Source organism: Paroedura picta, chromosome 3, assembly GCF_049243985.1.
Source record: "Paroedura picta isolate Pp20150507F chromosome 3, Ppicta_v3.0, whole genome shotgun sequence".
NCBI classification, from domain to species: Eukaryota; Metazoa; Chordata; class Lepidosauria; order Squamata; family Gekkonidae; genus Paroedura; species Paroedura picta.
This window is the reverse complement of record NC_135371.1, coordinates 99,646,822-99,673,585: the sequence shown is the minus strand read 5'-3', so window position 1 is coordinate 99,673,585 and position 26,764 is coordinate 99,646,822. Positions and strand designations below refer to the sequence as shown.

The 26,764-nt window shown below is 44.7% G+C and overlaps 1 protein-coding gene across 7 annotated transcripts in view; it reads left to right on the top strand.

Moving 5' to 3' along the window:
- PPP2R2B (protein phosphatase 2 regulatory subunit Bbeta) overlaps nucleotides 1–26,446 on the top strand; it is a 437,083-nt gene extending 410,637 nt beyond the window's left edge. For all 7 annotated transcript variants that reach the window (XM_077326994.1, XM_077326995.1, XM_077326992.1 and 4 more), the window contains 3 exons: nucleotides 14,730–14,899; nucleotides 16,448–16,539; nucleotides 20,803–26,446. In XM_077326994.1, coding sequence (XP_077183109.1) covers nucleotides 14,730–14,899; nucleotides 16,448–16,539; nucleotides 20,803–21,082 — 542 coding nt within the window. In that variant the 3' untranslated portion in view covers nucleotides 21,083–26,446. The remainder of the gene's footprint in view (nucleotides 1–14,729; nucleotides 14,900–16,447; nucleotides 16,540–20,802) is intronic.
- The last annotated feature ends 318 nt before the right edge of the window (nucleotides 26,447–26,764 follow it).

The following is a 26,764-nucleotide window of genomic DNA, read 5'->3' as shown; positions in this document are numbered from 1 at the left end:
ACTTTTGGACGTCGGGGGCGTCTGGGGAAGAGATGTCCCAGGGGGGGACAGCAGATAAATCAGCCCCATAGACAGCTTTGAAGGGGGTCACTCCTGTCGACGAATGCACCCCGTTGTTATATGCGAATTTGGCCAGGGGGAAGAGGGACACCCAATCGTCCTGCTGATGGTTGATAAAGCATCGTAAGTACTACTCCAGGATTTGGTTCACCCTTTCAGTTTGCCCATTAGTCTCTGGGTGATAACCGGACGTGAGAGCTTGCTCTACCCCCAGGAGCTTCAAAAGCTCCCACCAGAACTTGGCAACGAACTAGGGGCCCCGACACGTGAGCAGCCTGTGTGGGATTCCATGCAGACGATATACGTGGGTGATGAGCAAAGAAGCCAGTTTCACCGCCGAGGGAACCCCGGCACATGGGACAAAATGGGCTTGCTTAGAGAAAGCATCTACCAACACCCATATCACTCTTCCCCCGACTGAGGGGAAGGTCCATAATAAAGTCCATAGTGACATCCATCCTGGGTCGCCACGGGGTAGGCAGGGGCTGCAGAAGACCCTTCTTTTTTTCCCCCATGGGCTTAGCGGTCAGGCACACAGGGCAACCTTGCACGTACAGTTCCACATCTTTTCGCAGGTACGGCCACCAATAATGCAGCCGGGGCAGGTGGAGAGTCTTTATAAACCCAAAGTGCCCAGCTGGCTTAGAATCGTGGTAGAGTTTCAACACTTGTTTACGAGCGGCAAAGGGGACAAACAACCGATCCTCCTTAAAAAACAGTCCCTCCTTCTCGACCAGAGAGGGGCTGAGGCGTTTAGTCCGAGGAGGCCTGCATCTAGCCTGACATCCTTCTGGACCCAGCCTCCTGGGTACGGCCCCCGCCCTTCGTTTTGCTATGTGTCATGACCGTCAGGCTGAGTTGGGGGGGGGGGTAAACACCGTGTCCACCAATTGGTCCTGTTTGCAGTCATATTGGGGGAGGCGTGAGAGAGCATCAGCAAGAAAGTTCATTTTGCCCGGCAGGTGCCTGAGGGTGAAGTTGAACCAGGAGAAAAACTCCGTCCATTGCATCTGTTTGGCGGACAGGGAGTGGGGCTATTTGAGCGCTTGCAAGTTTTTATGGTCCGTCCAAACTATGAACAGGTGGGTCGCCCCCCTCCAGCCAGTGCCTCCAAGTCGCCAAAGCCAATTTGACGGCCGCTGCCTCTTTCTCCCAAATTGCCCAGTTCTTTTCTGGGTCAGAGAATTTCTTTGAAATATAGGCAAGGGGATGCAGTTTACCATCTTCCCCCTCCTGGAGGATTACTGCCCCCATGGCCACATCCGAGGAATCTACTTGCACAGTAAATTGCTTTTGAGGGTCTGCATGGGTCAGCACCGGCTCCGAGGTGAACATCGCCTTCAGTCGGTCGAAAGCCGCTTGGCAGTCTGATGACCACACCAAAGGCGCAGTGGGACGCGCCGCCATTTCCCCCCCCCCTTTCGTCTTTAGGAGATCAGTCAGAGGGAGGGGAACCTTTGCAAAGTTGGGAATGAAGGAACAGTAGAAGTTGGTGAACCCTAAGAAACTTTGGCGCTGTTTCCTTGTTTGAGGGGGTTCCCAAGCCAATAAGTCCTGGACCATCCCAGGGTCCATTTCAATCCCGCTACCAGAGATGCAGAAGCCCAGGAATTCCACCACCTCCCGGTGGAACTCGCATTTTGAAAGCTTAGCGTACAGGTGGTGCGCCCGCAGCCAGCGCACCACTTCGCGGACCAACGACACGTGTTCAGTTGGGTCCTCTGAATACACCAAAATATCTTCGTACACGGTAGTAGGCTTCCCTCAAATCTAGTTTTGTAAAAATGCAGGCCCTCCCCAAGTGTCCCAACAAGTCTTTAATCCAAGGCAATGGGTAAGCATTGCAGGTAGAGACTGCATTCAGACCTCTGTAATCCGTACAAAGGTGCAGGGAGCCGTCCTTCTTTTTTACAAATAGAACCGGGGTGGCCAGGGACAAGGTGGTGGGGCGGATGAACCCGCGCGCCAAATTTTTGTCCAGGAAAGCTCTTAGCTCCTGCATTCCTCGAGGGCTCGTAGAATAAAATTTGGCCTTAGGGAGCGGCTCACCAGGCTTGAGTTCAATTGCACAATCAGTTTTACGATGGGGGGGGGGCAACTGATCACACTCCCTTTCTGCAAAAACGTCTTTTAAATCCCAGTACTCCTTGGGCAAACCCTCAGGTCCCGTGGTAGCCACCGCAGCTATTTCAGGGGGCTTGCTCGGCTAGCCGCGTCGGTGCAACTTGCACCCCTGCGCTGGAAAACTAACTGTGCCCTTGCTCCAGCTTACCAACGGGTCGTGTTTGCACAACCAGTCCAGCCGTAGTACATTCGTGAATGCCAAACTGGGCACCACCACTGGTTGTATTTTCTCCCAGTGTTCAGCAGTGTCCATTTCCAGCGGGAGCATCTTGCTAACCGCTTCCCATCCAACTGGGCGATGCGGAGGGGTTTGGTCAATGCAACGTCCCCTACCCCCAACGATTTGGCCAGACACACTCCCTTTTTGGGACTGCAGGACTCCGAGAAGGGCACGCGATTCGCAGGGGCTACTCTCACCTGCCAATCCCCCTACCCTCACCCCCAAAATGCTGTGCTGAGTGTGGTTAACTTTTTTGCCTGGGATGAGAAGCCTTCCAATTATTTAAATATAAGCAATATCCAGTTTCCTCGGTGTGTATAATGGATGCATGATTTTTCACAGCCACCCTATATCCCGGGATGAGGCCAGCAAATGTGATCTCAAATTCTGTTCTCCTTGAGATTGCCCCAAGGCAAGAGAGAAAGAGCTCTGAAGATAACTTTCCCCCCAATATCCGGGCCATGGTGTTTAGTAGCATGTGCGAAAAGGTTCCAGGAGTCTTAGTTGAACATGAGTCAGCAGTGTGACTCAGTGGCTAAAAAGGCAAATGGGATTTTGGGCTGTATCAAACGGAGTATCGTGTCCAGATCACGGGAGGTGATGGTACCACTTTACTCTGCTCTGGTTCATCCTCACTTGGAGTACTGTGTTCAGTTTTGGGCACCCCAATTGAAGAGGGATGTTGACAAACTGGAATGTGTCCAGAGGAGGGCAACAAAGAGGAAAGTCTGGGGGAGTTTGGTCTGTTTAGCCTAGAGAGGAGACGATTGAGAGGCGATCTGATAGCCATCTTTAAGTATTTAAAAGGGTGCCATATGGAGAATGGAGCAGAATTGTTCTCTCTTGCCCCAGAGGGACAGACCAGAATGAATGGGATGAAATTAATTCAAAAGAAATTCCATCTAAACATTCGGAAGAAGTACCTGATAGTTAGAGCGGTTTCTCAGTGGAACAGGCTTCCTTGGGAGGTGGTGGGTTCCCCATCTTTGGAAATTTTTAAACAGAGGCTAGATTGCCTTCACAGAATCAGCCTCTCCATCAGATGGCTAAGGGTGTCAGATTACAGTAGATGAGCAATTGGGATGTGAGTATCCTGCATAGTGCAGGGGGTTGGACTAGATGACCCATGAGGTCCCTTTGAACTGTGATTCTATATCTAAATTTCCAGAGCAGGACCAGATGCTCCATACAGAAATGATACTTTTACTTAGTAGGCTTTTAAACTTACAAAGTAGCCCTAATAAGTATGGTAAGTCTGCAGAAATGTGGAATATCCATATTCATCTATTAACATTCACATACAGCCAGCTGTGTGACTTTGGGCTAGTCACCATCTTCATAGAGCTGTTCTCTCAGAGCAGTTTCTCTCAGAGCTCTCTCAGCCATGCCTACCTCACAGGGTGTCTGTTGTAGGGAGAGGAGGGGAAGATGATTGGGTAGTGAAAAGCAGGGTTTAAAAACAAAGGAGTCTCAAAGCAGCTTACAAACTCTTCTTCTTAATCCTTTGCCATTCTATGCAGATCAATTCCTAACTGACTCAACAGTCTCCAGTGTCTAAAGAGATCCATCTCATTTGGAATAGGACCAATACTTGGCCATTAGGTGATGATAGAACTGCTAATGAAGCACCAGTTGCCATGGTACCATTAAGACACTGATTGTAAGAGTTTATTGAGTGAAGAAGCACATATGGTCTTTGATAACTAGATAGTTCACAGATTTCTATACTTCCAATTTTCACTCTGCATTTGGTAGTAATTGCATATAATGAAGATGGGAAATGTGGGAAAGTCATTTATGTCTGCCTTTTGATGAATAAACCACAAAGCAGACATTGTTTTTTAAAATTGTCTTTAGGGGAGAAAAAAAATTAAAAAATCATAAAGCATATTGGGGATGTAGGTTTACTTCAGAGGAAATCTTTTGCTTTCTCATAAATAAAGATGCAGGAGTTCAGGTAGCAATTCCTAGTGTATGCCGAGCATAGAATCATAGAGGTGGAAAGGATTTACAGGCTATCTCAACACAGGATCAGCCTAAAGCATCCATGATAAATAGACCTCAAGCAATAGGAAGTATGGGAAAGTGTTCTGGATGCCAGGAAAGGATGTTTCAGGGTGCTATGATCCTATCATGATTTATATTACCTTACTTAGATGCTAGCCATTTTGGAGTCTGTTGGTTTATTTAGCCTGTTTGCCATTACCTGTTTATTATTTGCCATAGCCTGTATATTACCCCAGTGTTCTGATCAGCTCTTCCTGCATTCACACCTCTCCCCTATCTTGTTCCTCTCACCTCTTCCCTATCCATCTCCATTCCTCTCTGGAATGCAACCTTGGGATCTCCCTATCAATGGCAACTCTGTTCTCTGTACGAGGCCAAGGCATAGGTGTTCACCTGCTGCATCTGTGGGCAGCAAGGCAACAAGGGAATGCCAGGGGGTTCGGCATCTGCAACCAAGGAGGCTGGGGCTTCGTCTGTGGCAGCAGCAACTTCCACTGGTGCCACCATATCCACCCCGGCTGGTGAGAATACCACTGGAACAGCAACCCCCCTCCCTACTCCCCACTCCCAGGGGTTTCCATGAGACACAAGAGTACTGCAGTTACTTTGCGGTTCAGTCGAGAAGCTGTCATTTTTCCTGGTGCAGGTGCAGGCCTACATGGATGAATGCGGGTACCTCTTCCCTGACAAGGTCTCCTGTCTGTGGTACATGGGCTCCTTTCTGGAGAAAGAGACTGCAGACTGATATGTGGGGCTCCACAATCTGGATTCCCCATAGCTCCTGAATTGGGACTAGTTCATGAAAGGCCTACATGTACATTTTGAAGACTCCCTACAGGCGGACACTGTCTGAGAGCAGCTTTAGAGCCTGAGGCAGGGGGCCAAGATGGTCTCCCAGTATGTGACAGAGTATGCAGTATGTGACAGAGTATGCAGCCAAGGTATATGATTGGAACGAGGCCATCAAAGTCCAATTCTTTCACAAGGAACTGACTACAGGAACTGAGAATGCCCATCTACTTAGCACAGATGGATGGCCAGTTTGCAAAAGGGGGAACAGCTACCCCACTGGATGACCCTCTTCCACCTAGGCATTGGGGTCCATTGGGAGAAGTTGCGGCCAGTGGTGGTGCCGGGGGCAGCATTCCCATTCATCCTCAATCTGGATTGGCTTTGGCAGTATGATCATAGTGTCTGCTGGCAGGCCTGAGTAATGACTTTCAACAACCTGGAGTGCCAGGCTCACTGCTGCTCAGCGGCCCCTGTTAGGGGCTCCCAGCAAATGGCATATCCAAGATGTTCTCCATGAATGGTTTCGGTAGGGCTGATCAGGTATGAGTGGAATGTTCTGATGAAGGAATACCAGTACTTGGGGGAGGAGCAAGAATGTGATAAGCTTCCCCTGCACCACAAAACAGACTGTGCAATTGAATTAAAACAAGGGGAGCCCATGCCCAAGGCTGATATCTACTCCATGAGTCTACAAGAGATGGGGGAACTGTGGAAGTTCCTGGACAAGAACCTAGCCCGGAGTTTCATTCAACCGGCAATGTCCAGCATGGTGGTGCCGGTTTTGTTTGCTAAAAAGAAGGATAGGACATTGCAGTTGTATACAGACTGTTATTGTTGTTAGGTGCGAAGTTGTGTCCGACACATCATGACCCCATGGACAATGATCCTCCAAGCCTTCCTGTCCTCTACCATTCCCCGGAGTCCATTTAAGTTTGCACCGATTGCTTCAGTGACTCCATCCAGCCACCTCATTCTCTGTCGTCCCCTTCTTCTTTTGCCCTCAATCGCTCCCAACATTAGGCTCTTCTCCAGGGAGTCCTTCCTTCTCATGAGGTGGCCAAAGTTTTTGAGTTTCATCTTCAGGATCTGGCCTTCTAAGGAGCAATCAGGGCTGATCTCCTCTAGGACTGACCGGTTTGTTCGCCTTGCAGTCCAAGGGACTCGCAAGAGTCTTCTCCAGCACCAGAGTTCAAAACCCTCAATTCTTTGACGCTCGCCCTTCCTTATGGTCCAACTTTCACAGCCATACATTGCAACTGGGAAGACCATAGCCTTGACTAAACGCACTTTAGTTGGCAGGTGTCTCTGCTTTTTAGGATGCTGCCTAGATTTGCCATAGCTTTCCTCCCCAGGAGCAAGTGTCTTTTAATTTCTTTGCTGCAGTCCCCATCTGCAGTGATCTTGGAGCCCAGGAAAATAAAATCTGTCACTATCTCCATTTCTTCCCCATCTATTTGCCAGGATTTGAGAAGGCCGGATGCCATGATCTTCGTTTTCTTGATATTGAGTTTCAAGCCAACTTTTGCACTCTCCGCCTTCACCCGCATCAACAGGCTCTTTAGTTCCTCTTCACTTTCTGCCATTAGAGTGGTATCATCTGCATATCTGAGGTTGTTGATATTTCTCCCTGCAATCTTGATCCCAATTTGGGATTCATCGAATCCCGCCTTTCTCATGATATGCTCCGCATACAAGTTTAATAGGCAAAGTGACAGCCTTGCCGAACTCCTTTCTCAATTTTGACCGAATCAGTGATTCCATGTCCGGTTCTCACTGTTGCTTCTTGACCTGCATATAGATTTCTCAAGAGACAGATAAGATGCTCTGGTATTCCCATCTCTTTAAGAACTTCCCACAAATTGTTGTGCTCCACACAATCAACGGCTTTAGCATAGTTAATGAAGCAGAAGTAGATGTTTTTCAGGAACTCCCTAGCTTTCTCCATGATTTAGCATATGTTGGCAATTTGATCTCTAGTTCCTCTGCCTCTTTGAAATCCTGCCTGTATTTCTGGAAGTTCAAGGTCCACATATTGCTGGAGCCTAGCTTGTAGGATTTTGAGTATAACTTTGCATAACTTTACTAGCATGAGAGTAGGATTTTGAGCATAACTTTGCTAGCATGAGACAGACTATCATGGGCCATTTCCACATCCAATGTGTACTCCCTGCCCCTGATAAAAGACCTCTTGGGGCAATTGGGGTCAGGGAGGTTGTCTACCAAGCTCGACCTGAAGGAGGTGTACTATACTATACTTTTTTATCACCAGAGACCACTCAACACTTGACAATTTTACTGAGGCCCACTACCCTAATGCTCTCTGACTCTAGTCGCTATGGTAATGTTTAAACATCCCTTCAAAATGAGATACAGACACGCCACAACAATGAACATAAGAAACATTTTATTTTCATGGAAATTTTAACTCATGACAATGACAAATTAATGGGAACCCTGAGCTTGTTTCTCTACAATGAGATAGTCCCATGTGCGCCTACCGGATTGTGGATGAAGTAAAGGGCCAGGGGGGGGAGAAGGCGTCCTTTGCGGCCCACCTCCAGCTAGTCGATGGACCACATGTGGTCCGTGGCCCACAGGTTGGGGATTGCTATACTATAGTGCAGTGGTGCGCAACCTTTTTATCACCGGGGACCACTCAATGGCGGGGACCACTCACCGGGGACCACTAAATGCCTTTTACTGAGGCCCGGTGGGGGGGGTAGTTTACTCCTCTACTCTCAACCACTGCCCTAACGCTCTCTGATCGCTATGGTAATGTTTAAACATCCCTTCAAAATAAGATACAGACACGCCACAACAATGAACATAAGGAACATTTTATTTTCATGGAAATTTTAAGCTCAGGGTTCCCATTGATTTGTCATTGTCATGAGTTGTTTCTCTGCAACGAGATAGTCCCATCTGAGAGTGATGGGAGACAATGACACCCGAAGTGTGTTGTAAAGGACGGGGGGGGGGGGGAGAAGGCGTCCTTCAGGGCCCACCTCCAATTAGACGAAGGACCACATGTGGTCTGCGGCCCACAGGTTGGGGATCACTACTATAGTGTATGAATAAAACATGGACACAAATACCTCATAGTCTTCCACACCCTGTGGGACAATTGAAGTACTATATTATGCCATTTGGGCTAAGCAGAATGCCCATTGTCTTTATCAACCTCATAAAGGAGGTCCTGCATGATCTCTTATACAAAGGGGCTCTGGTTTCCCTTGATGAAATGTTTGTTTATTCCAAAATGCTGATGGATCATGTATGCCTAGTGCAGGAGGTCCTGAAATGGTTATGCACCAAGCACCCCTATGCAAAACTGTCGATATGTGAATTTCATAAGGAGAGTCTAAATTTTCTGGGTTACAGGATGTCACCTCAGGTGTTGAACATGAACCCTGAAAAACGATGTGGTGGGCTGGAGTGGTCCCTCCCTCATACCAGGCAAGAACTGCAACATTTCTTGGGATTTGCTAATTTCTACCAGGAATTTATCACGAACTTTGCACAGGTCACCCTAATGCTCACTGACCCATTGAAAACTAAAGGGGGGGAGCAGGGGCAATGCAGCCTGTGGCTCGTCGGCATTGGACCACTGAATGCCAGCAGGTATTTGATGAGTTCAAGTGGCTCTTCACCACCGAACCCATCCTCCAGCACACAGACTCCACCAGGCCCTTTGTGGTGCAAGTCAATTCTAGTGATGTGGCTGTGGGGGAGCAGGCCTTCTCTACCTCTGTGGGTATCTGTTCCTCTTAATAAAACAGTAAGGGGTGTTGGGGTGGGCTCAGTCCAGGATGGGGGGTGCCAACAATTGGCCCCTTGGCCCTGGACTGACAAGCGGAGGGGTCAATCAGAAGGCTTGAAGTGCCTTCCGATTGGCCTCTCACCCGGACAAACCTCTCACCAGGACAGACCAGAGTTCCAGCCAGTCAGCCCAGCCAGAGGCAATCTGGAGACATCGCTGCAAGTCTTCCCCTGACCACCGCAGGGAGAGGAGGTCAGTAGGGCTGCCGAGGGGGATGAGAACAGAGGCTGCACCAGCCCTTTTCACCCCAAGGCTGTCCTAACTGTCATGTCCAACTGCAAATTGCCTCAGAACCCTGACAGAGCTGGCTGGAGGCTGCAGAGTGCTCCCCCTCCCCCTCCCTCCCTTCAGGCCTGCTGCAAAGACTCCTGTGCACAGAAAGACCTGCTCTTAGGGCTGCCAGCTTCCATTTGAGGCTCTCTACCCCACCTCTGTCACGGGGAGTCTGCTATGGGAAGAGGCGATTGGAAACTGCTTTGAGACACCTGAGGCCCATTCCCAGTTCTCTCAGACCTCTCACAGCCCCACATCCCTCCCACTTCAGCCTCTACTTAGAGTAGTTATGGCTCATTTGCATGATGCCAGCCAGAGCCAGGCTCTCTTGCACAGCAGGAAACCCTCATGGACTTGTGGGTGACTTTCCCCTGTATCCTTCTTCTCACACTATTTCCTCTTTTCTTCCTCCTGGAAACACCCATATCCTCTCCCTACCTTGTCTCAGCCATTCACTAGCCTACCTTTTACCTACCACTCCTTATCACCTGTATTATTTCCTTTATTTATACCCCGCCTTTCTTCACAGTGGGAACAAAGCTGTTCTTCCTTTTCATCATCACAAAAATCCTGTGGGGTAGGTTAGGCTGAAAGTATGTGATTGGCTCAAAATTGCCCCATGAGCTTCCACTGCAAGATGGGATTCAAACCTGACTCTCACAGACCCTGTTCTGAAGCTCTAACAACACTGACTTTCATAGGATGGCTGTTGTTGAACAGCAGCAAGCAGCCAGGCCTAGGTGTTTCACATAAGTTGGGTTGTATCAAGCCACAAAGTGCTTCCTGCCTGACCAGGTGGAACCTGGAGATCTGCTGGCATTATAATTACTCTCCAAAAGATAAATATCTGTCCCCCTGGAGAAAATACCTGCCTTAAGGGTGGGATCTCTTGCTGAGATCTCTCCCCTCTCCAAATTTTGCCCTTTCCTATTCTACCCCAAAACCACCAGGATTTTCCCAACCTGGAGCTGGCTTCAACCAACGCTGGAGTGATGTGGTTGCATAGCACCAGCCACTGAGAGACTCCATTTCTTAAAGCTGCATATGTCCATTTTATCGTTTTGGATTTTTAAAAAATGTATCTTCAAAGATTTTACATTTTTCAAATCTGGGGCATTTTTCAGGTTTGTAGAAAGATCTTTTTTGCCTGTTCACAGTTCTGATCACTGAATGTACAAGTGAGGACCCAGCACAAAATATTGCAGATTGTACAGCTTCCCCAAAATTTCCCCTCAGCTGCTGACTGACTAGAGTGAGCAGACTCTGCTGGAAGCAGACACATGTGAGCGGACACTTCTTGCCTGCTCATGCAACTCCAGTGCTGAAGAAGAGTTGGTTTTTATACCCTGCTTTTGATTACCCAAAGATTACTCAAAATAACAATTTCCTTCCCTTCCACTCCCCACAACAGACACCCTGTGAGGTAGGTGAACTTGAGAGAGCTTGAAGAACTGTGACTGGCCCAAGGTCACCCGGCTAGCTGCATGTGGAGGAATGGGCAATCAAACCCTGGTCTCTGGATTAGAGGCTGCCACTTTTTTACCACTAAGTAGTTCTGTCATTCTCAGTGATCAGAAACTAGGGTTGCCAGCTCTGGGTTGGAAAATATCTGAAGGCTTTGGAGGTGGAACCAGGAGTGGGGAGGATTTGGGTTGGGGCTATAATTCCAGGGGGGTGGACTGGCATCTCTATCAGGAACTGGGGTAAAAGTTTGAGGAAAGCAACTGATGTGACAGCACTGGAGATGGGCAGGTGGGTGAGAAGGACTCTCATTTACCCACTGATCACCTCCCAGGGGTGGAGAATGGTGTTAACAGCTCCTTCATCTCTGACTGCAGCTAATATGGTGGCTATGGGTGGGAGTCACGGCGTGTCCTGCTCTTTCTCTTGCTCGCCTGTGTATCCTTCTCCCCACTGTTTGACAGTGGGAAGGCATGCAGGAGCTTCTGGCTTTCCTCCTAGGAACACATCGGTTTTCTTTGTTCCACCTCTTGTTTCGGCAAGGGTTTGAAGATTTAATTCCCCCCCTTCTCAGGAGAGGCAGCTTGGTTAGTGGTTAGAAGCAGTGGCCTCTAATCTGGAGAGCCAGGTTCCTCCATATGCAGCCAGCTGGGTAAACTTGGGCTAGTCACAATCCTGTTAGAGCTGTTCTCACAGAGCAGTTCTGTCAGAACTCTCTCAGCCCCAACAACCTTGCAGGGTTTCTGTTGTGGGGAGAAGGAGGGAAGGCAATTGTCAGCCACTTTGAGACTCCTTCGGGTAGTGAAAAGCAGGATACAAAACCCAACTTCTAAATGGGGAAGGGGGGACGGTGGCTGTGCCAATACCAAGAGCTATTCTGAGAAACATTCATACATAGGATTTTAAAACCTACTGAACTACCTGCACACATAAAGGCAGGCCATCAGGATCGTCTTTCTAACTGGCATGCTGTTTGTTCAGAAATGGAACAACCCCACTTCATTCATGAACACATGAACACATAATTGCCCTCCTTGTGTACATTGTGTACAGTTGAGCCTTCATTGTTCCCTGGAGCCTGAACATGGCTCTGACCTTTGCCTTCTGCCCCAATGAAGCTAGTGCCTTCCACACCTAGAAGTGCCATAAGGAGGGTTTGTTTCCACTGACTTTCCATAAGTTGTGCTTTGCCCGGCAAATCTGTTCACTCCCAGTCATGCAGTCAAAGCCTGTTGTGTTTTAATTTAGGAAGGTAATATTTTCTGGTCCACATTTTTTTATGGCACTGAAGATTTCCGGGAGATGCTTGTGCAGAAATATTGAAATGTGAATAACAGGTTAACTGCAAATGAATGGAAAGATAGATAAGGCATGAGTGGTCTTCCGGGCAGTTACCCTTTAGGATTAGAAAACAAGAACCTGCTAAGGCTTCAGCCTTATCACTGGGTCCTCTTGTCATCATTCCTCTTCTCGTTAGTCCTCTTGTCATTATTCAGGAGAAAGAATTTACAAAAATGGCCAGACTGTTGGAAACCCATGAGCAGGGCTTCTCAGTTTTTGCCGTGCATCTAGCAGTTTTAGGATAACTTGTACAATGTTATATAGTTCCTGTTAAAATGTTAAAAAATGACTTTTGAATTATTCTCCTTCATCCAAAGCATAGAGAATTAGCACTACCAGAGCTTGCTCATGGGTTGCAGTTTTAAAGGAGAGGTTTTATCTTTGCCTCTCCCTGTGGCAATAACCATATGGTTAATTTCTGATAAGGACTGGTGTATTTCCACTACTTGTCATGTCAACCAATGGTGGCGGTCATCTGGATTTAAATTGTTACCTTTATGTAGACCATTCAAGACCATTGCAGCAATGCTTGTCATAAAATGCGGGAAGAGAAATGGGATGGAGCTTCTCATCATTAGGAGGTCTCATGGCTCATGACTAAAGTGAATGGTAACTTGTGAGAAGACATCACAGAACCTTTAAGCGGCTCTGTTGCACTAGCAAGACAAATGTTAAATATCTGAGATACCTCTGATCATATATTCAAAGAGGCTTTGATACAAATGACTGTTATGGATGAGAGACAAATGGGTAGGATATGCTTTGACAGTTATGGTGATAGCATCCCTGAGATGGGCAGAATATGGGAAAGATGCAATTCTCCAGATGAGGTTGTTTGTAACTTAAATGGAAAGCATACTAGTTCCCTTGATTGGAAGGTCCATGTTCTGGTGGCCTAGAGCTCCAGGCCTGTCACCCTAGGTCCACATGGGAAGTGGTCTGTAAAGGAGAGCTGCTCCTTTCTTTGGAGGCATGATTTTGGCTGCTGTTAATGTGGAAGAGCACTCACTCATGTATGTGTTGCATTGAGGTATGAGAGAAGGGATACCACAGGAGGCTTGCAGGTATGCCCAGAGTGGGGCACCATGCAGCCAGCAAGTACCAGATGCTCCAGGATTGAAAGTAATTAGCCAATAACTTTTCTTTAGTTATACCTAGAATCAGTCTTGTAGCTACCCTGAGATTGTGCCTTGTAGTAATAAAGTTGCTTAATGAAAGAGTCTGCAGACGTCCATACTCACCGCCTTGCACTCAGTTACACAAATGAAACACATACCTTTAGTATGAACTTCATGCAACACTAAGAGACAGAGGAGGGCACATTTAACTGCATAATGGTGGCACATTATTAGCGAGTGGCAATTGGTGACTTTCTTCCTAAATGGTCTGGGAACTAGCAGGGGAAGACTGGGGAGACTGATTGTCAGTAGGTGGCCAGGGTTTGTTATTTTACTATGGCAAAGTTGGGGTTTCAACATACTTGGCTGACTCCTCAAGCACATGGGGAAATTATGACTTTTTAAATTAACCAGAAAGAATTCCAGTGACCTGAGGAAGCATACATGGAATGTTGAGAGTAGTGAACAATCAGTTAAAGGAAAATACAGAGAGAAAGAGATAAATTGGCTTGATCAAGTACCTGAGACCTTATAAAATCCTAATGAGACAGAGCTAATATGTGTGAGGTGGAATTTCCCATTTTTATCCCCCTCCCCATTCCATTTATCTCCCGTCATTCAATCTAATTCCAAACTTCAGGGTTGAGTACCAATCACAAAGGCAGCAAAACTGACCTTTGCAGGTATGCAGCAAAATATGACCTTGTAAGGCCTGATAAAGACTGATGAAGAATTGAATGGTGGTTGGGGTGGAGAACTGACAGGCAATTTTCTTTCTTAGTTGCCTATAGCGGTGGTCCCCAACCACCGGGCCGCGAAGGCCCTGGCACTGGGCCGCGGCTCCCTCTCCCCGCCCCCCCCTGCAGTAAGAAACTTACCAGACCGCAAGCTTGCGGCCCAGCAAGCTTCTTACTGTGGGAGGGAGGGGAGAGGGAAGCAGGGCCGCGCCTGCGCATTGCTCAAGTGTGACCAAAAACACACACGTGCTGCGCGTTTTCGGCCACGCATGGTGCATGCGCACATGTGCGGCCTGGCCGCACATGCTCAATGCACAGACGTGGCCGCGCATGCATGGCATGCGCGGGCGGGCAATCACCCTGCTTTCTGCCTCCGGTCCCCAGCCTCAAAAGGTTGGGGACCACTAGCCTATAGTACCTCTCAAACCTTTTTGAAGCGGGACCTATTTCTAAACTCACAGTAGTTTTGGAGACCAACTTGCAAATCAATAATACACAACTTTCCACTTCTCCAGTATACAACACATAAATCTTTTATCACTTAACACTGTCTCCAATTATTCATATTTAGTATTTATAAATATATAGAGTTACTGAGCAACCTGTTCTATTTCATTACCATTTTACTTGTTCTAGTGGAGCAACTTGAAATTTACCTTTGTCCCAGAACCTCACCCTATTTTGCCTCTGTCCTCCTTGCTTTGTAACCCACCTGCAACAGATTTGTAACCCTGAGCGTATTTTATGCCACCTGTTTTTTGTTTTTTTCTGTACAGTTTTTGAAGAGCCCGAAGACCCAAGTAACAGGTCGTTTTTTTCTGAGATCATCTCTTCCATTTCTGATGTTAAGTTCAGCCACAGTGGGAGGTACATCATGACCAGGGACTATCTCACTGTCAAGGTGTGGGACCTGAACATGGAGAACAGGCCTATTGAGACATACCAGGTATTTTAATCTCAGTGTTTTTTGAATGCTGTGAACTAATGGGATGGTGTACTAACAAAATAATGCATGAACTGCTTTGTACAGTACCAGGTATACTATTTCAATAATTTTAGATGTTTTGAAGTTGTTTGGTGAGAATCTTTATTTTCATTTGGAATCAAATGAACATTTGTACCTTAAATTTACAATATGACTGAAAATGCATAAGGGTCTGAATGCTATTTTGAAGTCTTCTGCTCTTTCCTTCAATTAATAAGAAAGAATGAGACATATATATGGTTAGTGCAAGCTTTCTCAACCAGGGATCCATGAAACCCTGGGGTTTCATGATGACCCCAGAAGAGTTTCGCTGATTGGGGGGTGGGTTTAATTAATTTTTAATTTTAATTTTAAAAAATATCAGATGGCATCATGTTGACCCACCTCCCCCTCCCAAAATGGCCAGTAAATGTGCCTGGAGGAGATAGGAAGGGAAGGGGCCCCAGCCATGCAATTCCTTGCAGGCTTGTTGCACATGGTCGTGACTTGAGTCCAGAGAGGTAAGTACTCTCATTTTAATTTAACTCTGGGGTGGGGGCACAGAGCAGCCTAAGCCTCTCCAGCCCTTTGGGTTTCATGTCACTTCTGGGGACAACGCAGGAAGGTGTGACCTGCTGACATCACTTCCAGGGTTTCTTAAAGCCTGAAGAATGTTTCAGAGGTTTCTCAATGGTAAAAAAGCTGAGAAAGGCTTGGTTAGTGGTTTCATTTGGTCTTTGAGGTTAGAGTTCTTTGGAAAGGCGAATGGCTCTTTCACAGGGGCAAGATTCAAGGTCAAATCAAATAGCCTAGACAGCAGCTGCTCTCCACGGTCCCCAGCAGAGAAGGGTCCCTCATAGTACTTGCTACCTTGAACTGGAGATGCTAAGGATTGAATCTGGAATCTTCTGTGAGCAATGCATGTATTTTATCACTGAACTATAGCCCTACCCAAATGACTTTCACCCACGGCATGGTCACTTGCTGTAGTCTGTGGGATTCAAAGAAGGTGATAGAGTAACATTGAGTAACATTGCTTACCTAGTAGAGTCTGCTTTAGGCTTTGTAGGATGGAGAGGTGTATCTTCCACCAACTGCCTGGATAATTGGCTGGGTAATGATGTCACATTCAACTCCAGCTGTTTGGTAGTGATGATGGAAACTTGCAGAGCAGTTTGTGAAATGGTTTTTGGACAGCTTCTCCCAGTGAATTCATGTTACTGATAGAATATCTGTGAGTGTTTTTCCTTTTCTCTCTTCTATTGCCTTAGTGATATATTCTTTTTGAAGTTGCCCTTTCCTGCCCCTTATCTGCACTTACCTGAATGGCAGTTCCCACTCCCAATATTGCTCTTAAGTATTTCAGGTAGCAGCAGCATTTCAGGGAGAATAATAAATGGATGTGCCTACTGTAAAACAAGTGCCTCAGTTTGTGAGATACTGAGTTGCAGAGAACTACATTTGAAAATCAAGCTGTAGCATATAATTCCTTTTGATTTTCATCTTTTGTTTCTGTGTCTCCGTCATTAGGTTCATGATTATCTCCGCAGCAAACTGTGTTCCCTCTATGAGAATGATTGCATTTTTGATAAATTTGAATGTGTGTGGAACGGGTCTGACAGGTAAGGATTGTCATCATGGGCTATGTGAAAGGCTTCATTTTCCTCTTTTAATTCCCCCAACTTTCTCCTGTTTCTTATACTATTTATCTTGCTTCACTGTGTGCGGTTTGTCACTGAACGATAATTATAATGCCAGATCAGATTTAGAATTATCGATCAGAAAAATACTAGCTATTCCAGATGCCATCGAGTCCTTGAGATCAGGGCACCAATATGGGATGTGCAACAAGAAGTACTTGGAGAAGGAAACTGTTATGAATGCAAATATTGGACTATGGAGGTTGGTTAGGCACTATGGTTAGTCACAATGCACTCCTAAGCAAAGTGACACCCATTGACTTTGAAGCATGCTTAAAATTGCACTGTAAGCCTCCTAATTTATCAAGAATAGTAGCACTTGGTTTGCAGATGTTCCCAGAAGTGATTTTAAAAGAATGGAAAGGCAGTGATTTTAAAAGAATGGAAAGGCAGTGTAGATTTAACTACAGTGAGATACCTGCAATTAGGAAACTGTGAGATGGCTCACACAATGCATTTCTGGTTTCTGTTCTAAACAAGCTAATGGGTACCTTTTCATGAACACCACGCTCACATTGTTTAAAAGATTGTGAATTTGAAAATTAAAATTTGAGATTTCTGATGTAGTAATTTAGATGTTCTTCAAATTTGTCACATCTGTTCCACTTAGTATTTCTGGTAAGGCCTAGGAGACTTTAGTATGGTCTCATGGCTCAAGTGCCACTCAGCACTTAACACCCACTCAGGGTGGCTGTCCACTCAGGGTGGCTGTCCTGCCTCTGAGTGCCTCCTCCTCCAACTGGCTTGCCTGTCTGTCCAGCCACCAGCCTATCACCTTCCGTCCCTACCCCTGACCACCCCCTCCTCCTTCCACTTCCTTCCAAGGCTCAGAGGCTGCATATCCCTGCTGTGTGAGAGCTGCCCCTGCCGGTGCATTCCCTGCCCGGGGACCTCCAGCCTTTCCAGGACCTGGGGTGAGGGGTGAGGCCATCCACAGAGTTCTGCCACCCCACCCCGCTAATCTAGTGCCCGTTGTATTCCTTAATGCAACGGGCCTTGTCCCTAGTTACCTATAACATACAATTTAGAAATAAAGTGACAGCCATCATGGTGTAATGGTTAAGAGTGGCAGACTCTAATCTGGAGAACCAGGCTTGATTCCCCACTTTTCCACATACAGTCAGTGGGTGACCATGAGCTAGTCACGGTTCTCTTAGATATGGGGATGTAGATTAACCTTACCCTCAGTGCCCTGAACAGGCAACGGAAAAGACCTGTTTACACATCATAAGATTAAGGCATTTCTTAATGATTAGAGAACCCAGTTCTTGCAGAATATTCTCTCGGAGCTCTCTTAGCCCCACCTACCTCACAGGGTGTCTGTTATGTGGCGAGGAAGGGATAGGTGTTTGTAGGTTGCTTTGGGACTCCTTTGGATAATGAATAGCGGGGTATTAAAAATGCTCTCTTTTTTAAATGAACATCTTCATTTGAGCCTGTCACAATTTATGTAGTCAGAAGATTTCTCTGCCTCTCTCAGCCAAAGGCTTCCAAGATAACAAAAGATAACAAATTAAACCAATGATATCTAAAGTTAAAAAATCAGAATGAAAGTTAACCATGAAGTATGTATGAGGTAAACTGGAAGTCAACCAAAAGCCTGGGAGACTAGGAATATTTTTATTTGGCACTAGATGAATAAATGTGAGGAGAAACTACCAAGAAGACCAGGATCTATTATGCATGTACTGGTTTTCACTGCAGTCAGTTCACCAACCTTTTTAAATTGTCCTTTTTAAAAATGTTTTCAAAACACTGGCATTTATGCATGTGCTGTGATACTGCATTATTTTATTTGCCACTAGATGAATAAATGTGAGGAGAAACTACCAAGAAGACCAGGATCTATTATGCATGTACTGGTTTTCACTGCAGTCAGTTCACCAACCTTTTTAAATTGTCCTTTTTAAAAATGTTTTCAAAACACTGGCATTTATGCATGTGCTGTGATACTGCATTGTTGTTTTTTTGCCGCAGGTATGCATTTGGAAAAGTTCCAATGATAACTTTGGGAGGGGAAATTTCCTCCATTGTGCTGCAATGTCACCTGACCGCCACTCTGGCAAATGCTGCTGGCAGAGCCCCATGGGAATTGTAGTTCATGGACATGAATCACCATCCTATCCCCTCCCCTGTAAAGTTTTTTTTAATCACTGGTGAACCCAAAACAGGAGCTTTCACCCACAACCTGAAGCAGCTCTGTTTCCTCATTCCCTGCAAGATGAAACTGGCATTTCAGATAGCTGCTGAGCCAATGCAAGGCAGCACAGGGAAGACCCTTCTACTTTGACTGTTTATCAGGCTAGCAAACAACAGCCCCCCCCCCCAATGGTCACTGATCAAATTTCAGCAGCGATCTACCTCTGGAGTTCTACATAGAAGCTAATTTTGTAGTCTCAGGAACATTCAAGGAAAGCTGTCGTAGCAGGAAATGCCAAGCATACTTCCTCAGGGTATTCGGCAATAAAACAATAAAGTTCACTGGGATGCCAGGGACACTGATTGCTGACGCTGAGGAGGCAGAAAATCAGCAAGCACCTTGAGCTCCCATTGGTAGACAAAGGACTGCGAGCAAAAAAGTGGAGACTAAAAGCACACTAATATTCATACGTCAAAAAAGAGTGCCCTCAGTACCATCACACAAAAAAGTTGTTACAAAGCTAGTTTTAGATACTACGCTGAAAAAGAACGCAGTTGACGCTGTGAGGAGGGACTGCCATGTATAATAAAAAAATAACATTATGGGTTTCAGACAGCAAAAATGATCCCATGTGCAGAAATAAAAATAACAATGCCTTTTTGAGCAGACTTTTTGCGAGCTTTCCTGCCGTGCATAATACACCCAAGTATTTTATACATCTTGTACATCTGGCTTAAGCTAGGAAGCATTTTGCTGGGTTCTTAGAATCATAGAATCATAGAGTTGGAAGGGGCCATATAGGCCATCTAGTCCAACCCCCTGCTCAATGCAAGATCAGTCCATAGAATCATAGAGTTGGAAGGGGCCATATAGGCCATCTAGTCCAACCCCCTGCTCAATGCAAGATCAGTCCAAAGCATCCAAGAAAAGTATGTATCCAACCTTTGCTTGAGGGGGAGCTCACCATCTCCTTAGGCAGCCTATTCCACTGCTGAACTACTTTGACTGTGTAAAACATTTTCCTGATATCTAGCCTATATCGTTGTAGTTTAAACCCATTACTGCGTGTCCTCTCCTCTGCAGCCAACGGAAACAGCATCCTGTCCTCCTCCAAGTGACAACCTTTCAAATACTTAAAGAGGGGTATCATGTCCCCTCTCAACCTCCTTTTCTCTAGGCTGAACATTCCCAAGTTCCTCAACCTATCTTCATAGGGCTTGGTCCCTTCTGTCATGAAGAAATGCCTTAATCTTATGATGATGACTAAACAAGTCTTTCCCCATTGTTTGTTTGAGGCACTGAGGGTAAAATTAATCCCCATCCCCGTATCTGGCAGTCACTGAAGTTTAAAGATACTAATTCATCACAATGGGTACCTCATTGATTGCTTTAGGCGGAAAGTGTAGGGGGCAAGCAAGGTGCTCCAACTTCATGTGATGAGAACTGGAACCTTGGCACTCCATCACTAGAATTCTGTATTGTTTTAGGGAGTCCAGAAAAAAAAGCAGCTAGGTTGTTATGGATTAGAAATACATTATTGAAAAAGAAAGGGTTAATTTTTGGCCACTGCATTATTTCTTCACTGAAATATGACCTCATGCTGCTGCTTTTAGACTCAGCTGGCAGTGAGTGGGGGGGGAAGAAGACAGGATTTAAAAGGCAAGGCAAGCAATTTTCAGATAGGGCATTGATGACAAAACAGAGTTTAAAAACCCCTTCCCCATGGTGGCTTGTTTCTTGGGTTTCCATTCACAAGATTCTAACATGTTTAACTTCCTTCAGCAAACATGGCGATTGGGGACTCCACCCACTTCCCAACCCATACAGCAAGGCGCCTCCTCACATCTCTTGCTCTTGGAAGAGAGGCCTTTTGGGGTCTGATACTATCTGCCAATGGGTGATTGGGTGAACAGTATAGGGAACGGGTGGCTGAGTAAGGCCGGGGAAGAATAAGAGTAGGGAACAAGGAAACTAGAAAGACTGTTAATCTCTTCTGACATGCCGTATGGTCCAGTTCTCCTCCATTCTCTCTGTTTGTTTCTCAGCGTCATCATGACTGGCTCCTACAACAATTTCTTTAGAATGTTTGACCGCAACACCAAGCGTGATGTGACCCTGGAGGCCTCAAGGGAAAACAGCAAACCCCGTGCCATCCTGAAGCCCCGCAAAGTCTGTGTTGGGGGTAAAAGGAGAAAAGACGAAATTAGCGTGGACAGTCTGGACTTTAGCAAAAAGATCCTGCATACAGCTTGGCATCCTTCAGAAAATATCATAGCAGTGGCAGCGACAAATAACCTGTATATATTTCAGGACAAGGTTAATTAGGGGGTGGGGGGATAATTCCTTAGGAATCTTATGTACTGAATACTAGCAAAAATAAGGTTTTAAATGTTTCTTCTGTTTTTTTTCTTCTTCTCCTTCTCCTCCTCCTTGTTTATTTCATTATTCCTCTGCAGATGTTAATTAAGTAGAGGTAAGCACTCAGATTCCAGACTCATTGCTTTCCCCCCCCCCCCAAACATTAAGAAATTTGGTTGACAAAAACATATTAGGAACTGTTTACTTCAAATTGTTGAGTCACCAAGTTACCCTATTAATTCAATACCACGTTTGAATTAACTTATACTTTTTTTTTCTTTCCCCCATCTTCACAAGAGATTTTAGTTTCTTTGCCAGTGAAAATCAAGGTTATGTGAATATATTTACAAAAAAAAATCAAATAAGGCCATAAAGCAAGGATTTAATACATTAAGGCTAAGCTATCCCGTTATGATTTTGGAAATCCTTGATTTCTTTTATATGCTCTCCTACCAAACAGGAATTCTGTTGCCAGTTCATTCCTTGTAATTGTCTATTTTCCCATTTTGGCTGGCATATTCCTTTTATCGACTCAGGGCCTTTCCAGCCTAACATTTGTTGTGCGTGTTAATAGCACAATAAATGTGTTGGTTTAACTCAGCTGTTGTAAAAAATTCTAATCTTTTGTTGTTGTTGTTGTTGTTGCTTTTGGTCGTAATTGCAAGGAAACAGTATTTTTTTCTGGGAAAATGGCATTCTCCCCTCACCCTTCCTAAGCTAGAGGATCCATTGCATTTTGAAGTGCCATATTATATTATGATTATGGGCATCTATTGATATGACATCATTGGTGAGCAGACACATTCTTCCGCTATCAACTTACTTTTGGGAGGGTGCAATTCAGCTACATTGCCATTGGATTCAATGGTGCATACAGAGATTTAAGCACTTGTTTAACATGAATTGAAATAAAATCTAGAATGTATTTGGCTGTATCATGCTTAGAGTCTCCTTTTCCGTAGTATAGCCAATGTGCTTGTGCAGCCTTTGAAAATCCCTACCAGAATTCATGTTCTTTTTTTCCCTTTAAAAGTAGTTGTTGAATATATCCTTTTCTGCTCTCTTGCTAGAGCATAAATCTACACTGATTAATTTTTAAAAAAGAAAAACATCACATTAAATATCTTCCTCCCACCTAGCACAACCCTGTCCACAGCAACAAGGCCATCTTACTTCATTATGTGTGAATAAAATAGTGGGACTCATGAAGGTTTTACTTCAGCATGAAGTGGTGGGGAGAGAATTCCAATTTTTAGAATCCCTTTTGTTTGTCTGGAAAGGTCCATATAGAGAAAAAAGAGAAACAAAGCTAAGACAGAAGGAAAAGATACACAATAGGAACATTTAGACCCATCATTCATTGTTTTAAAGGTGGTTCCGTCCCTTCATCAGATCCCACAAACAGCCCTTTATGGATTTGGCTGTGGTGCCTTCTGCTGGTATATGAAATACCTTAGAGAAACAATGCTTCCAAATTTGCAATTCTTGCAAAACAACATGAATCTGAGCTTTCTTCTACAATTCTTGTTGTCATTTTTTGGTTTTTTTCTTCACCACCCTTCAGTTGAAAGAACTTGACCATTTTCCCTTAATTTCTTGTGTCTTCGATATGTTTGCCACATTTTCTTGCTCTCCTTTTTAGTTGTGTGTTTCCAAAAGATTTATATATGTATTTATTTTGGACTACATTTTTCTCCCCTTATTTTCAGAAGATGAACCCTTAAGTAATCTTATGACATTTGAAACAGACAAAACAAACAAACATAACCAAACCAACATGTATTATTACTATCGCCTGGCTGCTTTCTAAGAGAGATTTGACCATGGTTCTTCTGTATGAAGATTAGCTACACTAGCTCTTCGTCTTTGCATGGTAAACTGCCCTGTTCTACTACAAGGATAATTCGGGTCCTTTCTTTATTTAATTGACCAATTGATCAATTTGGTAAAAATGAAAATAAATTAATTTCAAAAGGAAAAGGAATGGCAATCAGAGAAAAGAACCTACAAGAAATAAAAATCAATACAGCCTTTGAAAAGGCAGATATTTGAAGATCCATGTGCTGTGCTTTATTTCTGATTATGGAAAGTGAGGCAGTAGCTCCACCCTTTGTGATTGCTGCCATGAAGCATACAGGAATTTCCAAGTAAACGAGGATTGGAAGCCTACCGTTTTCTGTACTGGCCTGATGACTCTTGCACCTCACCAATGAGACTGTGGCTGCAGCTTTCCCAAGAGATGTCTCAAGGCCACACAGAACCTGGGGGATATGGATTTCGTCATGGGGGGAGGGGGGAGGGGAGAAAATCTTCAGATATTTGGAACAAAGCTTTGATTTGCTATTAAACTACTTTATAACCTGTCTGCTCCTTGTGGGACAGCTGAGGACTAGGACATATTCGTTTTGCCTTGTTTAAAGGAATGATTATAGGAACAAAAAGTATGCTGGCTTATAAATTTATTACAAGCTATGGCTTTCAGGGGTAACCTTTTTTTATAAAAAGAAACAAAACTAGCAGGAGTAAATGAGTCATTTTTCTAAATAAAAAGTCTTTTTTCTACCTGTAAAGCAAGCTTGCACTCTGACATCAGAGATAAAGTTGTCTCCAAGATGCTTTGGTGTAGAGTTGCTTATTTCCCTATGCTGAAAAATCTAATTTAAGATCACCCACTGGAAGGCTTAAAGAGCTTATTCTTACTGAGAACATCATCTAAATTCTATGGACTCCTCCTTCACTTGAGCCTCACATATGTTTCTAAGAGCAGAGGATAAAGGTGACAAATTTTAGGAAAGTGATTACCTTGCTGGGTCAAGCCAAGGTTCATCTAGTCTGGCCTTCAGCTGCCAACCAGAAGGCATCAAGACGCTCTCAGAGAGGACACTGAATGTCATGTTCCCAGTTTTTTGGCTCCAGCATCTAGTAATGGAAATGTAAACTCTGTATAAGGAGGTTATAGAATGAGATAAATGCCTGTAGTAGAGACCCGGAGAGCCCATTTAGGTGCATGAGAAGGCTTTGAATGCATGCAAGCAGGGTTTGAGATTTCCCTCTCCCACCTCCAGTATAAACTTCCTCTCACTGCATAATAAGCCACTTTTGAAACTCTCCAAAAAGCTTCAAAGAGAGCATGTCCAGCAGAGTGGATGGCTGCTGCCAAAATAGTAATAATAAATCCACTGCATGCACAAGAGTTTACAGCACAGTACTATAGGTCATACCCTGCAAGTGTATCCTTGTGATACCAGTTTCTCAACAGGGTGTCCTGTCATACCAGATTATCCCTTTACAGCTCTATCTTAAGGATTTCCCAGTGAGTCCAGTATACATATGTACTCAGGAACTATGTACTTAAGAATCAAGAAGGATATATGGTTATGTAATGGGAAAGGGCTAAACCCCATGTGAGATCCTTCACACTCTTAGCATTATCTCCTGACAGTGCATCCAGACTTTGGGGCATGCAACCCAATGTCTTTCATTGCACCAGATTGTAGCAGAGCTTAACCAAGCCTTTCTCAACTTCTTTACCATTGAGAAATCCCTGAAACGTTCTTCAGACTTTAAGAAACTCCAGACGTTGTGCAGTTGTGCAGAATATGGTTGGGAAGGATAGCTGTGGACACGTCCCACCCACCCCAGGCCCAGCATTGGCCATTGGGGGGGAGGGCTGATCAACATGACCATATATGGTCATATAACTGTTAAACAAATATTAAAAATATATTTAAATAATTAACTCCAATGCATGCAGGAAACCCTTCCTGGGCCATCAAGAAACTCCAGGGTTTCATGAAACCCTGGTTGAGAAAGCCTGGCTTAGCCTCTATATTATTAAAAAGGACAATAGTAATGGCATCCTCATGGGCAGCTTACAACCTCAGAGGTTTATTTATTGTTCCATAGGTAAATGATGTCCAAGTTCACCAACAGTCCATCACTGCCCTCCACAGTGATTATTGCCTTCTGTAGCTAGCTCTGCTGAGGCATTACCCATACATTATGCTAAAAGTGTCCATTTGGCCAAAAGTATAGGTCTACATTATTGGGTTTTACAGCAGGGATTGTCAAAGTAAGCCCTTGAAAAGGATCGAGAAACTCAGGGGTCAAATAATAACCCAAAGCATAAAGCCAAAAGGGCTCTCAATGCACAGCAGAAGAAAAGTCTGAAGAAGTTACTAGAAGGAGACTCCCTGGACTCCATTTATGGGAGAAGCCTAAGACATGTACGTAATAGCAAACCCATGTCTTTGACTCTTAAAGCTGCCAGTCTTATATTTGGAAAATAGGTTATTGCTGTATGCCAAATTATTTTAAGAATTACTTTGCAGTTGCAAGCATCATGTGATTTATCCACGGTTATTGATTGGACCAGTTGATACGTTGTCTATGTCTGCGCTAATGGGTTTTCCAACAGTTGGGACAGATTTGACAATTGCTGTGCAGAAGGTCATTTGCAGATCATTGCAACAGGGCATTATGCCACCCCAGCTTGGAGATGACTTGTTCAATGATGCTGATTGGTAGGCTAATGATTTTCAGGAGTAAGGTATTTTCTCTGTGGCTGGGGGCAAGCCCACGCACACCATTTGAAATATTTGTTGGTAACAAAGGTTCTGACTCATTGCCATAGGACAGTTCTCTGAAGCTCTTCGTCAAGATCTTCCAGTGAATCTGACAACCAGTTTAAAAAGCCACGAAGTCCTAGTTTGTCCACATCTGCTGGCTCATATTTTTGGTTACCTTATTTCAGAGATCTTCAAGAACTCTATGAAGGGAAGACACATATTGCTGTTATGGGCCAGGTAGATATGCAGTATGCAGTATGTGAGAGAGACATGGCATAATTCATCGTCAGAGGCAGCCTAGTGAGGACCATAAAGTGTGCCCAAGCCATGACAGCTTATAATCAATACTGTGTTCACTGATGCAGGAAGCCACATTATCACTTCTTAGATAATACTCCTACAGCACAGCCCTAGCACTAAATATCTCCAGTAACAAGGCTATGTGAAGTGACAAGGGCTATTATTTTTAACATGCAGCCTAAACCTCTCTGCTAATTCAAGCTGCCCAAAATCTTCCATTTGAATTTATTGGGGTAGCCTCCCCAACTTCCTTTGTAATCCCACTTAAGGATGTCAAGCACTTGCCTAACCCAGCCAAGAGGCTGGCAATTCTGTTTAGCTGGGTTGCCACACAAGCACATTGGTTTGATAAGAGAGCTGAAGTGTGGGGTTTCTTTTATGGTGTTTTCAATCATCTTCTAAAAGATGGAATTTTGATTTCATTGTATCAGGGAAAATGTACTCTAATAAATTAAACATTCTTCTCCCAGCGTGGGTTTATTATTTTGGTGTTAGCGTCTGCACCATGAACAAAAGCCATATTTCACAGACGCCATACATAACCATTAAAAAGATCCACACAGATGCCTGAACATGACATGAGCCCCTGTTTATCCTGATTTATAGTAGCTTCTATACTTTGGAGGCAACTTGGTAAGGATCTTTAAATTTAATAGGATTTCTGAATTGGGGTGTACACTAGGACTAGAATGCTAGGTCTAGGAAGCAGAATTATTATCAAGAGCTGGACATAATTTGTGCACGTGGTTTTCACAAAATATAGTCACACACAGATCAGTAG